The 15722-nt window shown below is 33.6% G+C and overlaps 1 protein-coding gene across 1 annotated transcript in view; it reads left to right on the top strand.

Annotated features, from left to right (window-relative positions):
* Positions 1-206: 206 nt before the first annotated feature.
* The window catches only part of LOC111491125 (DNA polymerase epsilon catalytic subunit A-like), a 24786-nt gene continuing 9270 nt past the window's right edge, over positions 207-15722 (top strand). The window contains exons 1-29 of the mRNA XM_023139886.1: positions 207-500; positions 1998-2063; positions 2144-2203; positions 2331-2426; positions 3045-3205; positions 3676-3764; positions 3858-4075; positions 4765-4851; positions 4980-5114; positions 5753-5875; positions 6464-6547; positions 7268-7432; positions 7536-7712; positions 7836-7949; positions 8262-8366; positions 9137-9255; positions 9346-9487; positions 9558-9652; positions 10173-10278; positions 10376-10455; positions 10557-10733; positions 10884-10968; positions 11064-11144; positions 11217-11360; positions 12344-12439; positions 12639-12839; positions 14354-14408; positions 14498-14640; positions 14707-15155. Of these exons, the coding sequence (XP_022995654.1) occupies positions 342-500; positions 1998-2063; positions 2144-2203; positions 2331-2426; positions 3045-3205; positions 3676-3764; positions 3858-4075; positions 4765-4851; positions 4980-5114; positions 5753-5875; positions 6464-6547; positions 7268-7432; positions 7536-7712; positions 7836-7949; positions 8262-8366; positions 9137-9255; positions 9346-9487; positions 9558-9652; positions 10173-10278; positions 10376-10455; positions 10557-10733; positions 10884-10968; positions 11064-11144; positions 11217-11360; positions 12344-12439; positions 12639-12839; positions 14354-14408; positions 14498-14640; positions 14707-15155 (3812 nt within the window). The 5' untranslated portion in view covers positions 207-341. The remainder of the gene's footprint in view (positions 501-1997; positions 2064-2143; positions 2204-2330; positions 2427-3044; positions 3206-3675; positions 3765-3857; positions 4076-4764; positions 4852-4979; positions 5115-5752; positions 5876-6463; positions 6548-7267; positions 7433-7535; positions 7713-7835; positions 7950-8261; positions 8367-9136; positions 9256-9345; positions 9488-9557; positions 9653-10172; positions 10279-10375; positions 10456-10556; positions 10734-10883; positions 10969-11063; positions 11145-11216; positions 11361-12343; positions 12440-12638; positions 12840-14353; positions 14409-14497; positions 14641-14706; positions 15156-15722) is intronic.

Raw genomic sequence — 15722 nt, 5'->3', positions numbered from 1 at the left:
ATGAAATTATAATTGTATTTTTCCATTTAACTTGTTTATTGTCAAAGGACGAAAATGCCCTCCGTATTTGGGCCGAAAACTGTAAATTACGCGGTCTATAATGAGGCCCAATTTCGGCCCACTAAAAGGCGCGATGCAGGGGCCTTTTCGTTGGAGGATAAAAAGGCGTATATTTGCGCGGGAAAATCTTCTACCGGCTAAGTGATGTGTCGCGGCCCTTTTCGTCGGAAGCACTGTTTCTGAAAACTCTCCCTCTTAAGTTACTCTTTTCGCATTCTGTTCATCTGAAGCATTTTTGTTGTGCTGTGCTCCTTCGCCGTGTGTTGAAGACCGGCAATATAATGAGCGTCGATAGCCGAAGGCGAGGCCGTGCAGACAACAGTAGGTCGAAGAAGCAGAGGATAATCCGGTCCGCCGAGGAGGAGATCGAATCAAAGCTTGGGTTTGATCTTTTCTCTGAAGGCGATAAGAGGCTTGGATGGTTGCTCACTTTTGCTTCTGTAAGTGAATTATGTAGAAGCTTGTTGCTCTTGTAGTTTCTTTTTGCCTGGTGAGTGGGTGATTTGAGCTGTTGCCATTTTGTCGAGGAAGTAAGGATAATTTAGGGAGTTGAATTCTTTTGTTGAGTTCAAAGTATAATTTTGTGTTACTTTCCTTCAACTTTCTTTTGTCTAGGAGAAAGAAATTTAATATATAAAGAGGGAAAAAGATGTCAATCAGGCACGTCAAAAGCCTTTTACGCGGTAGATACATCAGTTACTTAGTACAATCGTTGTACGGTAGGCTGTTAAGTTGAAATAAAATTAGTGGCGGGAACCTTGGTAGTTATGGGTGAACTTATTTGGTCAAGCGTCTAGGTATTTAGCGCATTTTGTCGTTAATTTGTAACCGAATGAGGAAAGCGTATGCCTACAAAACACAAGGAGATGTCTCTTTTATTACATATTTCTGATTTATTTTTCTTTTAATTTTTGGATAAGAAACAATTACAAATTTTCAGGGAGTGGGTGAATTAAAGTAGTTGTTACGGAAAATTGGTCTGAAATGGATCACTTCATTTATGGGTATTATTATTTATATATGTGAATGTTTGCTCTATCTTCAGTTAACCTTGACCATTTTCATTTTCGTAGAACAATTGCCTGACCTTACTATATTTGATTGCCAAGGAAACTCGTGAGATATTTAATCTCAAGTAGCATAGTTTTTTAATTTATGGGTATTATAGAAATTATAGATTATGGTGATTCGATCTTTCTTCTCTGATCACACCAGTATTGAACTAAAAGGGATTGCCACGAGAGTGCAAGAGGATTGAAGAGTTTGCTTTATGGCATAAGACCCCTATCTTTTATCCTCGAACCTTTTCAGGCAAGAAAGGAGCCATGGTTAAACGTTTTGTTGCTTCAATTCTGTTGGTTATTATGGATTTTGCAGTACATTGTTAGCTCGTTTCTCACCAAATTTATTCCCAGGATGCATCTTGAAGTTGCAATATTTATTTTCATTATAAAAAAAGTTTTAGTTGTATCCTGTATTTTAGGTGTGGCCAATGGATTTTTATTGCACAACTTTAATAAGATGATTTTACTTATAAAGCGATGGATCCACTTTCTAACCTGAGGAAGTTCTATATATTGTTTGTCAGAAAAAGAAGGGCATGAGAATGTTGCAAAATGCTTATGTTCTATGTTATACATTTACTTCTTGATCCTTATTTCACATTTAGTATTTCACATGTTGTATATATTGAAAGTAAAATATGTGTATTTCTTCATTTAATAAGAGCATTGTAATTGAGAAGTAAATAAGAGCATCGTGATTGATTTAACTCGCTGATGAGGTTACCCTGCCAGTTTACGGGACAGAGGAAGACATGCAATCCCAAAGTTAAAAAGTTAAACTTTGTATTGCAATTCATTGTTTACTCATACAATTGTTCAGTCTATGATATGAAAAGTGAAGAACATCATCAATGCTTGATTGTAAATTTGCAGTCAGCTTTGGAGGATCAGGACACCGGAAAGATCTACAGCTGTATCGATCTTTATTTTGTGGCACAGGTAAAAAATGGCATAACATAACTGTTTCAGATCGTGTATAATGAATTAGTTCAAAGTGTATCTTTTTTGATTTGGTACAGGATGGCAGCAGTTTCAAGTCAAAATATAAGTTTCGTCCTTACTTCTATGCAGCGACAAAGGTATATGACGCATGTAAAAGCCATGTTGTTTGCTTTATCTTCCTCAATCAATTCTCTGGTGAAACATGCATGTCGTGGTTATCATCATTTTGCATTAACAATGAATAAAATGATGCAAATGTTTTAGGACAAAATGGAAACTGATGTGGAGGCTTATTTGAGACGACGTTATGAAGGTCAAATAGCTGATATTGAGATTTTAGAGAAAGAAGACCTTGATCTTGTAAGTTTTCACATGGATATACTTACATCTTTTGCCTACTTTAGTTATGATTTTAATATTCATTCTTATATGGTGCTAAAGAACAAATAATATTGCAGCTTTGATGTGGAGAGCATTGTCATTATGAACTTAAGAATCTAGAATTTCCTATTCTTAATGAGCTGTTATTATTTTGCTATTGCCTAGAATCCATTGAGCATTTGTGCTTTGATGCATGTTCAACCATAAACAACCTTACTACTACAGTGCATCTTAGCCTTCAACTTTCTTTGTATAAGTTATGGTCAACAATGTAAATGGTAATGATAATCTTTCTCTAGATAAGTGCGTCTTGTTGTCTATTCAACATTGTTTTGCCTTATGAAAAAAAGGAAAGACTCATTGTTTTTCCTTGTTTCTTTTTACAATGTGCTGACAATTGCTTAAGCATTTAGATTTTACACTTTTCAGTTAACATGAAACTTTTTTCTCTATATGACATGCATTATGCATTCATTTTATTTGTTTATGCTGCATAGGATTTATTACCATAATACTCAATTTCAACTTTATTGCTCCTTTTTGCTTGATCTTGCTTGATATGCATCTTCTGATGTATAATTGTTTGCTTCTTTGCAGAAGAATCATCTGTCTGGCTTGCGCAAGGCATATTTAAAGCTATCATTTGACACTGTTCAAGAATTGATGAACGTGAAGAGTGAACTGTTGCGAGTTGTTGAAAGCAATTGGGCAAAGTCTGATGCTGCAGAAGCATATGATTCTATTTTATTTGGGAGAAGGTGAACCTTAGACGTTTAAGTTTAATATGCATTGTATAACACAATTTTGTTAATTGTTTTTCAGAATTAGATATTCAGTTTTATGAGAATGTAAGATGCTTGATTTTGGTATAGCAAGATAATCCCATAAAATATCTATAAAGCAAGATAATCCCATAAAATATCTATAAAATTTTGGTATAGCAAGATAATCATACCATTGTCTAAAGTAAAATTTAACACTGAAATATAAAATAAAAATATCCCTGCATTTGGGCAGTCTTTGGATGCTCTGGAACTCAAAAGTGAATGTAATGAAACAGATTCTGATTTTTGAGCCCTATCATATCTTGGTGTTTCAGTTTTTAGTTTTATTATAGCACAAAGATGTTTTTTTAAGTTCTCATCAAGGCATAGGCATGTCATTCATAATCATTACAAAGTTCAATTTTATTTGCTTCTCTTGGACTAATTTGTCTCTTGATTTTCAGGGAACAAAAGCCCCAAGATTTTGTAGAATGCATTGTTGATCTTCGAGAGTATGATGTTCCTTACCATGTTCGCTTTGCTATTGATCATGGTGATTTCTCATTTTATTTAGTTAGACTAGTATTCATACGTCTCTAAAGTGATTTCTTCATTTTCTTTCTTTTGACACAAATCTATTTGACAGATGTGCGCTGCGGACAATGGTACGATGTTAGTGTATCAAGCATTGGTGTTTCACTTGAGAAGAGAAAAGATCTTCTGCAACGTGCTGAAGTTCACATATGTGCGTTTGATATCGAGACCACAAAGCTACCATTAAAATTTCCAGATGCTGAATATGACATGATAATGATGATTTCCTATATGGTTGATGGACATGGGTACTTGATTATCAACAGAGAGGTATTGTCTGTAATATCATCCCGACTCCTCTGTTGAGTGGAGGGTGATAAACTCTTCGGAAATTTGCTCAATGCATTTTACTTATTATCAATTTGGTTTGATTGTACTCATTTATTTTGGTAATTTGCATAAGAATTACTTCCTTTAGTTCGATGGATCTATCAATCTTATTTAACTTTCAATTAAAAGTTATGCAAATATTGGCTAATGTAATTTTTACGATTATAAACGTGTTGGCATTTTAAATAACCACGTATATATAAATTCTATCAATTTAGAATTTCAATTTTTTTTTTTTTTTTTTGTTTCACGGCAAAGTTCAATAAGTTGTTACAAGTTTGGTCAGGAAAATTGAAAAAACTCCTAGCCCTCTCTAACTAGATTTTACTCTCTTGAATAATTTATGCCAATGAATGCTGAATGGAGCTAAATTACCAGAATGACTTCTTGACATGTACATGTTGTGTTTGCAATGTAGTTCTTTAATTGTTTTGAGACTTTACAACGCACTTATTATTGTTATCTTTTATCTCCTAGCAATCTTCAAGTCATAAATTCATTTATTCTTTGTCTTAAGATTCATTTAGGTAACTTCAAAATGAAGGTTCTATTAGTCAGTAAGTTTTGATAATACTTTTCTAATATATGTATGCAAGACAATAATGACGGTGATTTCATAATATCTGCAGTGTGTTGGAGAAGATATCGAGAATTTGGAGTACACTCCAAAACCAGAATATGAAGGGTTCTTTAAAGTGACCAATGTGAAAAATGAGGTAAAGATTACATTTCCATGCTGTTATACTTCCGGTGTTCATGATCTTGTGATTAATGATGCACATCTACTTTAAAGTTGTTTATTTTGATCATTATTTAATATGATTTTCTTTTCTCACTATTGCAGTTAGAGCTTCTCAAATTTTGGTTTGCCCATATGCGAGAGGTGAAACCTGGTATCTATGTTACCTACAATGGCGATTATTTTGACTGGCCATTCATTGAAAGCAGAGCAGCGTATCATGGATTTAAAATGAGTGATGTAAGTTCGTTGTATTCATTAAATGCCACTTTATTTGGAGAATTATTGTGCTATTCGATTATGTCTAGAGATACAGTGCTTTTTTGAAAGGGTTTTCAAAGCTTTAACTTCATTTGCACAGCTGTCGATATATATGTACATTTGTAAAGTTGTAGTTGTAAAAAGAATACACATACATACATACATATATGTTAATCTTTGTGTGTAAAAAGAGTATATATATGTATGTATGTTAATCTTTGTGTGGCTAAAGTCATTCTGGATATGCTTGGAAACTCCATATGATTGTCAGTTTCTTTCTGTATTTTTTGATTTAGAAGTACTTGCATGATTTGTTCAGCAGTTGGAGTTAAAACTCTTCTTGCGTGTATGTTTCTAGTGCACCTTGAACTTTCATGCTTATGAGTTTTTGTTTTAAACTTGTATGAATTATTATTTGTAATGGCTAAAAAACGCTCCTATTGGTCAGTGGCGAATTTGAAATCAGTTGCTGCCGACATACATGTTTTTCTTAGGTCATATGGTTTTAGTTACTTACTAATTTGTTTCCCGTTGAATCTTTATTATTGGTGCTGGCTCAAAACATTGGAACTTCTATTTTCCTAAACAATATTTTTGTTTTCATTTTGAGCTTGTAGGAAGTAGGATTTCAATGCGACAAGAATCAGGGGGAATGCCGTTCTAAATTTGCTTGTCATTTGGATTGCTTTGCGTGGGTTAAGCGTGATAGTTATCTTCCTCAGGGTAGCCAAGGTTTGAAGGTACAAAATTTAAATTCAGTCGTTTGTTCCTTTTATGTAACCGATCAGGAATTAATGGTTAATCCTGATTAAGAATGTTAACGTTATTTGGGTTGTGTGGAAATTACTTTCTTGGGAAGGGGTTTCATAAAGCTGCTAGTATTGTGTCACTCAACCTTGACCTAATTTCCTGTATGATTATAACTAAAAACTTCCTTCTTTCCCTTTATTAATCCCTCGGTTTTCCCGATAGCTTTCTACTGGTTTTCTTAAATTGTCATCAAATAGTCAATAAAATGAAAAGTGAGATTGTCAATACTGATTTTTTCCAATATTTTCCTTTATGTTCAAACTGCATTGATGAATTAAATAAACAAAATGAAGAGGTAAGTGCAAAAGAGAGAGAGAAAAAAGAAAAAAGAAGAAAATAGACTACCCAGATGCTGAGGTCGCCTTGTCTTCAAGGTAATTATAGTTTCATCAACCACGGCTAATGAGAAAATACAAAACACAATTGTCTGCTAACAATGCAGTGACAGTAATATGTAGAGTCTTCTAGTTTCTATGATAAGTAACTACCGTTTGATATCTATTGTTTGAATCTGACAGGCCGTGACAAAAGCTAAATTGGGTTATGATCCTCTTGAAGTGAATCCCGAGGATATGGTGCGGTTTGCAAAGGAAAAGCCTCAGGTACAAAACATGACTTGTTTTCTGTTGTATTTGTAATGTGATTAAGTTTTCATGATTCTGATAATAATGGAGTGGCTTACTCTGCACAAAGAAAAATGTAACCAAGTCTTGGATATTTAAATTAATGCATAAAAATATGGCACAAATATATAGAGAATGCAATGAACGCTGTCATAGTGTGTTAAAGGATCAAAATTTGACTTGTTCTTATTCAACTTATTTCATTTTTTAGGCCCGTTTGTATTTTCTTCACCTTTTGCAATGAAACCTTGGTTTCTCACACACAAGCTCTAACGTTAGCATGTCTAAATTATAGTTCAAGTGGGTATATTGTAACTATAACTAGTACGACAGTTTGGCTACTGTGTGGGTGATATCTGCTTTCATATTAAAATGTTTTTACGTGGGCGAGCTTTGACATCAATTGATGCTATAGTATAGTATGATTGTTAAAGGAAAGAAACATATAGGTCTCATTTTCCATGTTTTGGTGACTATCCAAAGGCTTAGAGTTGGACTTTTCTTCAAGGCTGTATTTTCTCTCTTATTTTGCTCGTCAATTTCTTATGATATGCAATTACATTTTTTTCTTAACTCTCAGCTCTACATGTTAATGTTTATTTATTTCCTAGAAGTTGAACTCTTGCAAGTTATGAATCTAAAATCTTGTGAGTGTCTTCCTAATAACCGTTTCCTTTGTCATTGAAAATGTTATTGCAGATGATGGCGTCCTATTCGGTTTCAGATGCTGTTGCTACATACTACTTGTACATGACCTATGTTCATCCTTTCATTTTTTCTCTAGCAACTATTATTCCGATGTCACCAGATGAGGTGTTGCGCAAAGGAAGTGGGACTCTTTGTGAGATGCTTCTAATGGTTCAGGTTGGCTAAGTTTTGACATAGATATGTTTGTTTATCCTTTTCTTTCTAAACTACTGATTTGTTTTTACCTTCCTTTTCTTTCGTGATTTTATGTTTGTTGCAGGCTTACCAGGCTAATGTTGTGTGTCCTAACAAACATCTATCAGATCCAGAGAAATTCTATAACAACCGGCTTCTTGAAAGTGAGACATACATAGGTGGTCATGTAGAATGCCTGGAGAGTGGTGTATTTAGATCCGACCTTCCTACCAGTTTTAGGCTTGATCCATCTGCCTATGATGTATGCCACATACATACATCTCAATCAAGTTTCCTTGATTGTAGATTTCTCTAGTCTTCAATTTATTTAATTGACAATGGTGTTTCAAAACCACTGATTACATTGGATTCCTCTACTATTCAGCAATTGATAAACAATCTGGATCGAGATCTGCAGTATGCCATACAAGTAGAAGGAAAAACAGACTTGGAGTTAGTGTCAAATTATAGTGATGTGAAGAATGCTATCATGGAAAAGGTGGCAAGAATTTCTTTTGATACCTTAATTTATTTTATTTTATTACAAATGTTTTTATGATTTTTATTTATGCTCATCTGAACATTATTATTTAGAATGGTTAATAAATTGAAGTTGCTTTTCTTTAAACTCCAGTATTGATTTTTTTTATATTTATTATTAGTATTATTTATTTATTTATTTTTAATGAAGCAAGATTTACAATACTTTCTGTCCATGGTGTTTCCATCTTAAAATGTATAAGGATACCATTTCTTACCATTTTGTCTTTTCTTGTGAACTTTCTTTCTCCCTCTCCCATCTGATGCATAGCTTATTAGATTGCGGGATGAGCCTGTACGTGAAGAGGGCCCTCTGATATATCACCTTGATGTAGCTGCAATGTATCCCAACATTATTTTAACAAATAGACTTCAGGTATGTTAAAAATTCTGCTTTCTTTTAGTTAAGGTATACATTCAATTTTAAAGGAGAGCTACAAATTATACTTGATTTCTCTAGGTTTTGAACAAGGTTGTTTGTAGTTTTTATTTAATAAGTTTACTAATAATGGAATATACATTTCAAATTGTGCAAAAAGCAAAAAGAAAATCAATGTTTTGCAACAAGACTGTTCTTCTGCTCCTCCCTTCAAGCGTTTTGTTCTTCACTGTTTATTTTTAGACTCATGTAACTTCGATTTTCTAAGTGTTTGTATCTTTGAACATTTTTCTATCTTTTCATATATCAACGAAAATTTTATTTCAATTTTTTTTTTAAAAAAAAACAATAAGCCTGCTCGATCTATTTCTAGATAATTTTCACTTGACTACCTTCATGTTTTCTTCTGAGGAGCCTTGTATTCTTTCGTGGAAAATGGTGTGAGCATGATGTCACAAGTCTTTTGAGGCTATTCTTGGGGAGTTTGAGCTCTCATGTTTGATTATGTTGGATGACACTGGTCCATGAAAATGGAATATTTCTTTTTAATTTTCTTTGTTAAGTTATCTGTACTATATTAACTATTACAAGCTCTTTAAAAACAAATTATTGTTTTGAGAGCACATATATTGGCTTGACTACTCGCCCAATTCCAGCTGACATGATTACTTGTTTTGCCAAAAAAAATTATTTCCCTCAATCAAATATACTAGCCATTAGTTCCATACTGTGGATAGATTTAACAGCTTATTTTTGTTTAATTCCAGCCGTCGTCAATAGTCACAGATGAGGTTTGCACTGCTTGTGATTTCAATCGTCCTGAGAAAACTTGTCTACGAAAACTTGAATGGGTTTGGCGTGGAGAAGTATTCATGGCTAAAAAAAGGTCATCTCTCTCTCTACTTGTGCCATTTATCTGCTGTTGTTTTTCATGAAGCGTTTTATTGAAATTGTGTTATGACTTCAACAAATTCAGTGACTATTATCATCTGAAGAATCAAATTGAGTCTGAGTTCGTTGATAGCGGTAGTGCTCGGTTGTCAAAATCATTTCTTGAACTTCCAAAGTTGGAGCAGCAAGCAAAGCTCAAAGAACGTTTGAAGAAATACTGTCAGAAGGTTTATTGATCACTATTTACTTGAATGTCTTAAAGTCACTTTTGATATATATTAATCTGAGATTTTTTAGGCTTATAAACGAGTACTTGATAAGCCAGTCAATGAAGTTCGAGAAGCAGGGATCTGCATGAAAGAAAACTCTTTCTATATTGACACTGTTCGTAGGTACGTGATTTAGATAAGTTGGAAGTCGATACATTTCTTGGCTGATATTTCCTCTTTTAGTAGTTCAAACCATTATGTATGGTGTTTCCTAAAAATGGTTTCATCTATGGTTGGTATTATTTGTATGTGGTAACAATACAAAAAATATTTAGCTGTTTCTTACATCAATTCTATTTTACTGTGGTATTCCATTTGTTAAATCTCCAATCAACTCAAAAGCTAAGATAATGGGTTATGACAAATTTAATTATATTAACACTTCATCAGAGTTGATGTAAAATGTTAATGGAATGACGTACTACTAATAACATACTCAAATGCTTACAAATCCCAAATGTTAAACCCTAAACCCCCCAAATCCCAAATGTTTTGTTGAACTAAAGCTAATAACAAAACCAAGTACTTACTAGTAATTTAACAAGATAGATGGGGGAGTCATCTTGTAGATAGGCCTGATACTTTTTTTTTGTCATTATCAGTTACATTTCAAATCTGACTTCATCTTTTTGATATGTCCTAGTTTTCGAGATAGAAGGTACGAATACAAAGGGCTCAATAAAGTATGGAAGGGAAAATTATCAGAAGCTAAAGCGAGTGGAAATTCAATCAAGATCCAGGAAGCACAAGTATGGAAATTGCCTTTAACTTCTTGATCACTTGAAATTTTTTTAAGCTTTTTCTATTCTTAACATTGTATTTCATGTTTCTCACTACTTTTTATAGGACATGGTAGTTCTTTATGATTCTCTACAACTCGCTCATAAATGTATCCTCAACTCCTTTTATGGATATGTGATGCGAAAGTAAGCTCTCTTTGTTTTGGCCTGAGATCTTTTATGTTTTTTTTCCCATCGACATGAGTTCAGTGTCATGCTTTCACTTCAAAATGTTACTTTTCTTCTAGGGGTGCTCGATGGTATTCAATGGAAATGGCTGGAGTAGTTACATATACTGGAGCAAAAATCATTCAGAATGCTCGTCTGTTAATTGAAAAAATTGGAAAACCATTGGAGTTAGACACCGATGGTATCTGGTGTGCGCTACCTGGATCATTCCCAGAAAACTTTACCTTCAAAACAAAGTATGAATTGATATTTCACTATTCATTCGTGTGCTTTGGTTTTGAAATAGTTAATATATATAAAGTTCAATGAATGCTTTGCCACTATCTTTCTTACTTCCAATGATTATCTAAAAATGATGACTATGTTATACGAAAAATATATTTCAGAGATCTGAAGAAGTTGACAATTTCATATCCATGTGTAATGCTTAATGTTGATGTGGCAAGGAACAACACAAATGACCAGTATCAGGTAAGCTTGTTTTTTTTTTTATTTTATTTCTCTTTATCCACGTCTTTTCTAGCTCACCTAGACATATTGTTCTCATGTTCTAAGTATTTTGGCAGACGCTTATAGATCCTGTGAAGAAAATATATAAAACACATAGTGAATGCTCAATTGAATTTGAAGTAGATGGACCATACAAGGTAATATTGCATTTATTTTCATTTAATTAAACTAATTTTGGATTCAATATGTTCACATAGTTTATGGTTTAGGCAATGATCCTTCCTGCTTCCAAAGAAGAAGGCATTTTGATCAAGAAAAGATATGCTGTCTTCAATGATGATGGAACACTTGCAGAGCTAAAAGGCTTTGAGATTAAGCGTAGGGGGGAGTTAAAGCTCATCAAAGTTTTCCAGGTCTTTGTTTCTATTGTTTTGCTTTTATTCTCTGCTGGTCATCTCTTGTTAATTAAAGTTCGTGTCGCAGAATGGTCAAGGACTGAGGTATAGTTTTTTACTAATCTAGGCACGCAAGTCTTGTAGTATAACTGCATCTAAGCTGGTTAAATTCAGCCAGTTTTCTATTATTTAATCGGTTTAAAATATAAACAGTTGATTTGAATCTAATGGTCCATCTCTTTGACTATAGAAATGTTTCAGTCATTTTATCGTTTTTCCATTTCTTTAATGGACTTTGGGGACCTGTTTTGTTTTCCATTTCTACTTTTGTTTTCAGAACTCTTTTTAAAAGTTGTTTTGGTGACTTGTAAAAGGTTAAAGTAGTATAAATTTGAAATTACCATTCTCAAGACCGTAGGTTTGGAAGTAAGAACAATTTCAATTATTTTTAGATATGGGTCATCCTTGAGAAAAAGAAGGTCAAAACAAACGAAAATAACTTCTAAAAAGACAATTGCCGAAACATATTATCTCCGAATTTTCGTTCCACAATTTATTTTCCCCTAATAACCCATTTTTCCTTTTTCTTTTTTCATTTTAATTTCCTGGAGTGTCCTAACTAACTCAAGTGGGACAACTTTTCACTTAGAAAAATTTTGTTCTCGAGCAAACTTATGGGATTTTAGTATCCGAAATCAGAGGTCTTGAGGGGTTAGAAATCATTCCCCCAAATTCCATTTCTTCTATCGTATTCCCTAACCTCTTAACTTCTCTTCTTTAGAAGAAGGTAAGGGAAAATAATGATAAAACCACATAAGAAGCAAACAACATTTATTAAGCTAAAATGGAATTGGCCTAGGGTACTGGTTGGGTATGATAATGGTTACTATCTGCCTGATAGAGACTCCAAGTTATGCTTCTCTGTATTGTATGTTATGCAATCTAATATTAATTAGTATGCTATCTCACTTTTCCTGTGCATGTATATTTTAAACTTGTAGGCTGAACTTTTTGACAAGTTTCTTCACGGTTCCACCTTAGAAGAATGCTATTCAGTTGTTGCATCTGTTGCAAATCGCTGGTTAGATCTTCTAGATGTAAGTAGAATTTGAATTCAATATTCTATGTTAAAACATCGTATTTTGAAAGCTTGTCTTGAATTCTGAAGTTAATGGAGGTCTTCCCTTTTAATTTTATTTGTAACCATAATGGTTTATGATATGGTCAGTCGTCAATTTAAAATATTAATTTGTAATTTGCTTCAAATTTACGTGTCTTTTTCATGCTTCCCCTCAGAATCAAGGAAAAGATATTGCAGATAGCGAGTTGCTTGATTATATATCTGAATCCAGTACCATGAGCAAATCTTTGGCAGACTATGGAGAACAGAAGTCTTGTGCTGTTACCACTGCAAGACGTCTTGCAGATTTTCTTGGTGATACAATGGTCAGAGATAAAGGCCTACGTTGTCAATATATAGTTGCATGTGAACCTAAGGTATGTATACAGTGTATGATTTTATTACATATGATATCTACCCCCGGTGAGCATAATTCACACTACAAATCTCAATAATCAGAGTTCGTAGCTGATATCACTGTTACTGTGTAGTTTTGGGAACAATTGTATATAGCTTTATTGTAGCAATTAATGTAAAGATAACAGCAATGAGTAAGCTTCTCACGTCATCCTATGTTAGAAGAAAGAAGGATGATGTTTCTGGTAGTTGATATCTATACGATATTCTCATTTAAAATAATGGATGCTTCATTGTTCGCCTGTTCTAGCTCTTAAACCATTACTTTTATTTATGCCAATTCACATCATCCACCTCCTTCCCTCCCACTCATGTCTTCCTCTCGAGGGAGGGAGGTGCCAATGAGGGTTAGGCATTTTTTTTATGTACCATATGTATCCTTCTTCTAAAAAAAATGATCCAATTTATCGAAGTAAAATCAATTGTCTAGCTCCCACAAAAATCTCAAAATCTGAGTAAGTTCAAAATTTACAAAATCTATGATCCCCAAAAGACAACTGCTGCTCCTAAAGACTCTTATGTTTCTCTCTATCCACATATCCATGAAAAAAGCTGTACAAACAGTGAACTAAAGAATAATTGCAGTTTTCTTATTGCAAATTTGAAGAAATAAAACCTTTGGTGAATTATTCTGAACTCAGCTTGAACCAGAAGGAAGCAACACAGGCACAGTGGCTGAACGAATGCTTAGCATCCTTTTGGCTGTTCTGCTGGTTGAAGTTCCTTCCCGAATTTTAATGACTAGTAAACTTATTCACAAAAAGGGGTGATGACAGGTTCATGTTATTCACAATGGGTTTTCATCTAGAATTCTAAGGGTAACATCATTCGGTTGCTATATGGAGCTCTTTTGCAATCTAAAGCTCAATTGATTTAGGTTAATGCTGTCAAGGCTTTCATTTATGAGGTTTGGTTTGAAAGAAATTAAAGAATTTCTGAAGATAAACTTTCAATTTGGTGGGGAACAATTGCATGTTTTCAAGATTAAATCTTCTTATTGATGTTTTCTTTCTCCGTTATGTTGGGGGATTTTATTTCCCTCTTAGCTTGTTTTCTTGTTATTTTCACTCCCTGACATTGGGTCCTTGATTTTTTTTTTTTTTTTGTTTATTTTTTTTGTTTATTTTCATTAATTAATGAACAATTTACTTCTTTCTTTTGAAAAAACTGAATATCATAATTCTCCAGACCCTATAACTTTGAAATATACTACTAAGGACTCTTATAACATTCATTTTCCCCCCTTTTCTTTCTTTGCTCTAACCATCCAAGATCATTGGCCTTATAAATATTAGTCACCCCTTTACGCCATGACTCCTTTGAAAATTCCCATCTACATTTTGCTAAAAGAATTTTATTTTTTCCCTCTAAAGTTGCAACATGCAAACCTCCACACTTTTTAATTAAAAATTATTCCAATGGTCTAGCTTCTTGCCCAACTTTTTAATTCATTCGTTTGTTGATAATGTGATAGGGAACACCTGTAAGTGAGCGTGCTGTTCCAGTTGCAATCTTTGAGACTGATGCAGGTAAAAATCCAGTGTGGATTTCTTGGACTTGATTCTGTCGATTGTGTAAGTTTTTTACAAAAAAATTGGCTTTTTATAATTAATTGCAGAGATTATGAAATTTTATGTACGCAAATGGTGCAAGATTTCATCTGAAGTTGGCATCCGATCCATCATTGACTGGTCCTACTACAAGCAACGTCTAAGCTCAGCCATTCAAAAAATTATAACAATTCCAGCAGCCATGCAAAAGGTTGTTTCTTGCTATCTATTTGGAAAATCGATCTTGTTTTCTTACTAAAAGAAAAATATTTTTTAGGTTGCAAATCCTGTTCCTAGGGTTGTCCATCCTGATTGGTTACATAAGAAAGTTCGTGAGAAGGACGATAAATTTCGCCAACAGAAAGTAGCTGATATGTTTGCATCCTCAAACAGAGGTAAGCATTCAAAGAAGAATAGTGATGTCAGCTGCAGCAAGCATGTGGTGAATGAAGATAATTCTGACGATTTAGAAGATTTTCAAAAGAAAACAAGTTCTACAAATGGCCCCAAACCAGTTGCCCGATGTTATGATGTCAGAGGAATGAAACATTCAAGTACAAGCTATAGCGAAATAAACTCCAAGGTGCAGGATAATTTTAATGAAGGATGTGAGCCTTCTTCACCTTTGCATGTTGAAAACATTGACAAAAATGTCGATTACAATGGATGGCTTGAAATGAAGAAGCGAAAGTGGAAGGATACTTTGGACAAGAGGAAGAAGCAAAAGTATGTTTTATACTGCGCATTTCCTTGCAATTGGTATATGGTATCTGAACAATGAAGAATACCAAAAAATGAGTAAAACCTGAATAAAATACTAAGGGGAAATTTATGCAATGTGTTATAGATATGCTAAGTTGTGGTTGTAAGCTTTTATCTTGACGTGTCCTTATGCATGAGAGAATTTTACATCTCACTAAGTATAGTCCGTATTCTAATAAGGTAGCTAATGCCTTTAGCACAGTCCTCTTGATTGATTTTTTTTTTATTTTTTATCATTTAAATCGCAATGAAACCCTACAGAACTGGTTCTACCAGAGCAAGTATTGTTGGAATATGACTTGAATTTTCAGTATACTGTCGGGAAGTTCCATAGTTCTTAAAGAAGTGGAGAGGTCTAGACTCTGGGGAGGACGTTTAGAGTGGATGCAGTTTAATATTCCCTTTTGGGGTTTTGCGACTAAATTGTTTAGAGATTTTTCCATTAACTAACAATTGTATCTCCTCTTTGTAAAATCCTTATTCTTTTTTTTTTTTTTTTTTTTTTTTTTTTTTTTTTTTTTTTTTTTTTTT

This window comes from Cucurbita maxima, unplaced genomic scaffold (genome assembly GCF_002738345.1).
Source record: "Cucurbita maxima cultivar Rimu unplaced genomic scaffold, Cmax_1.0 Cma_Scf00016, whole genome shotgun sequence".
NCBI lineage: Eukaryota > Viridiplantae > Streptophyta > Magnoliopsida > Cucurbitales > Cucurbitaceae > Cucurbita > Cucurbita maxima.
Note: the sequence above shows the minus strand (reverse complement) of the source record. Positions and strands in the feature narration are given on the sequence as shown.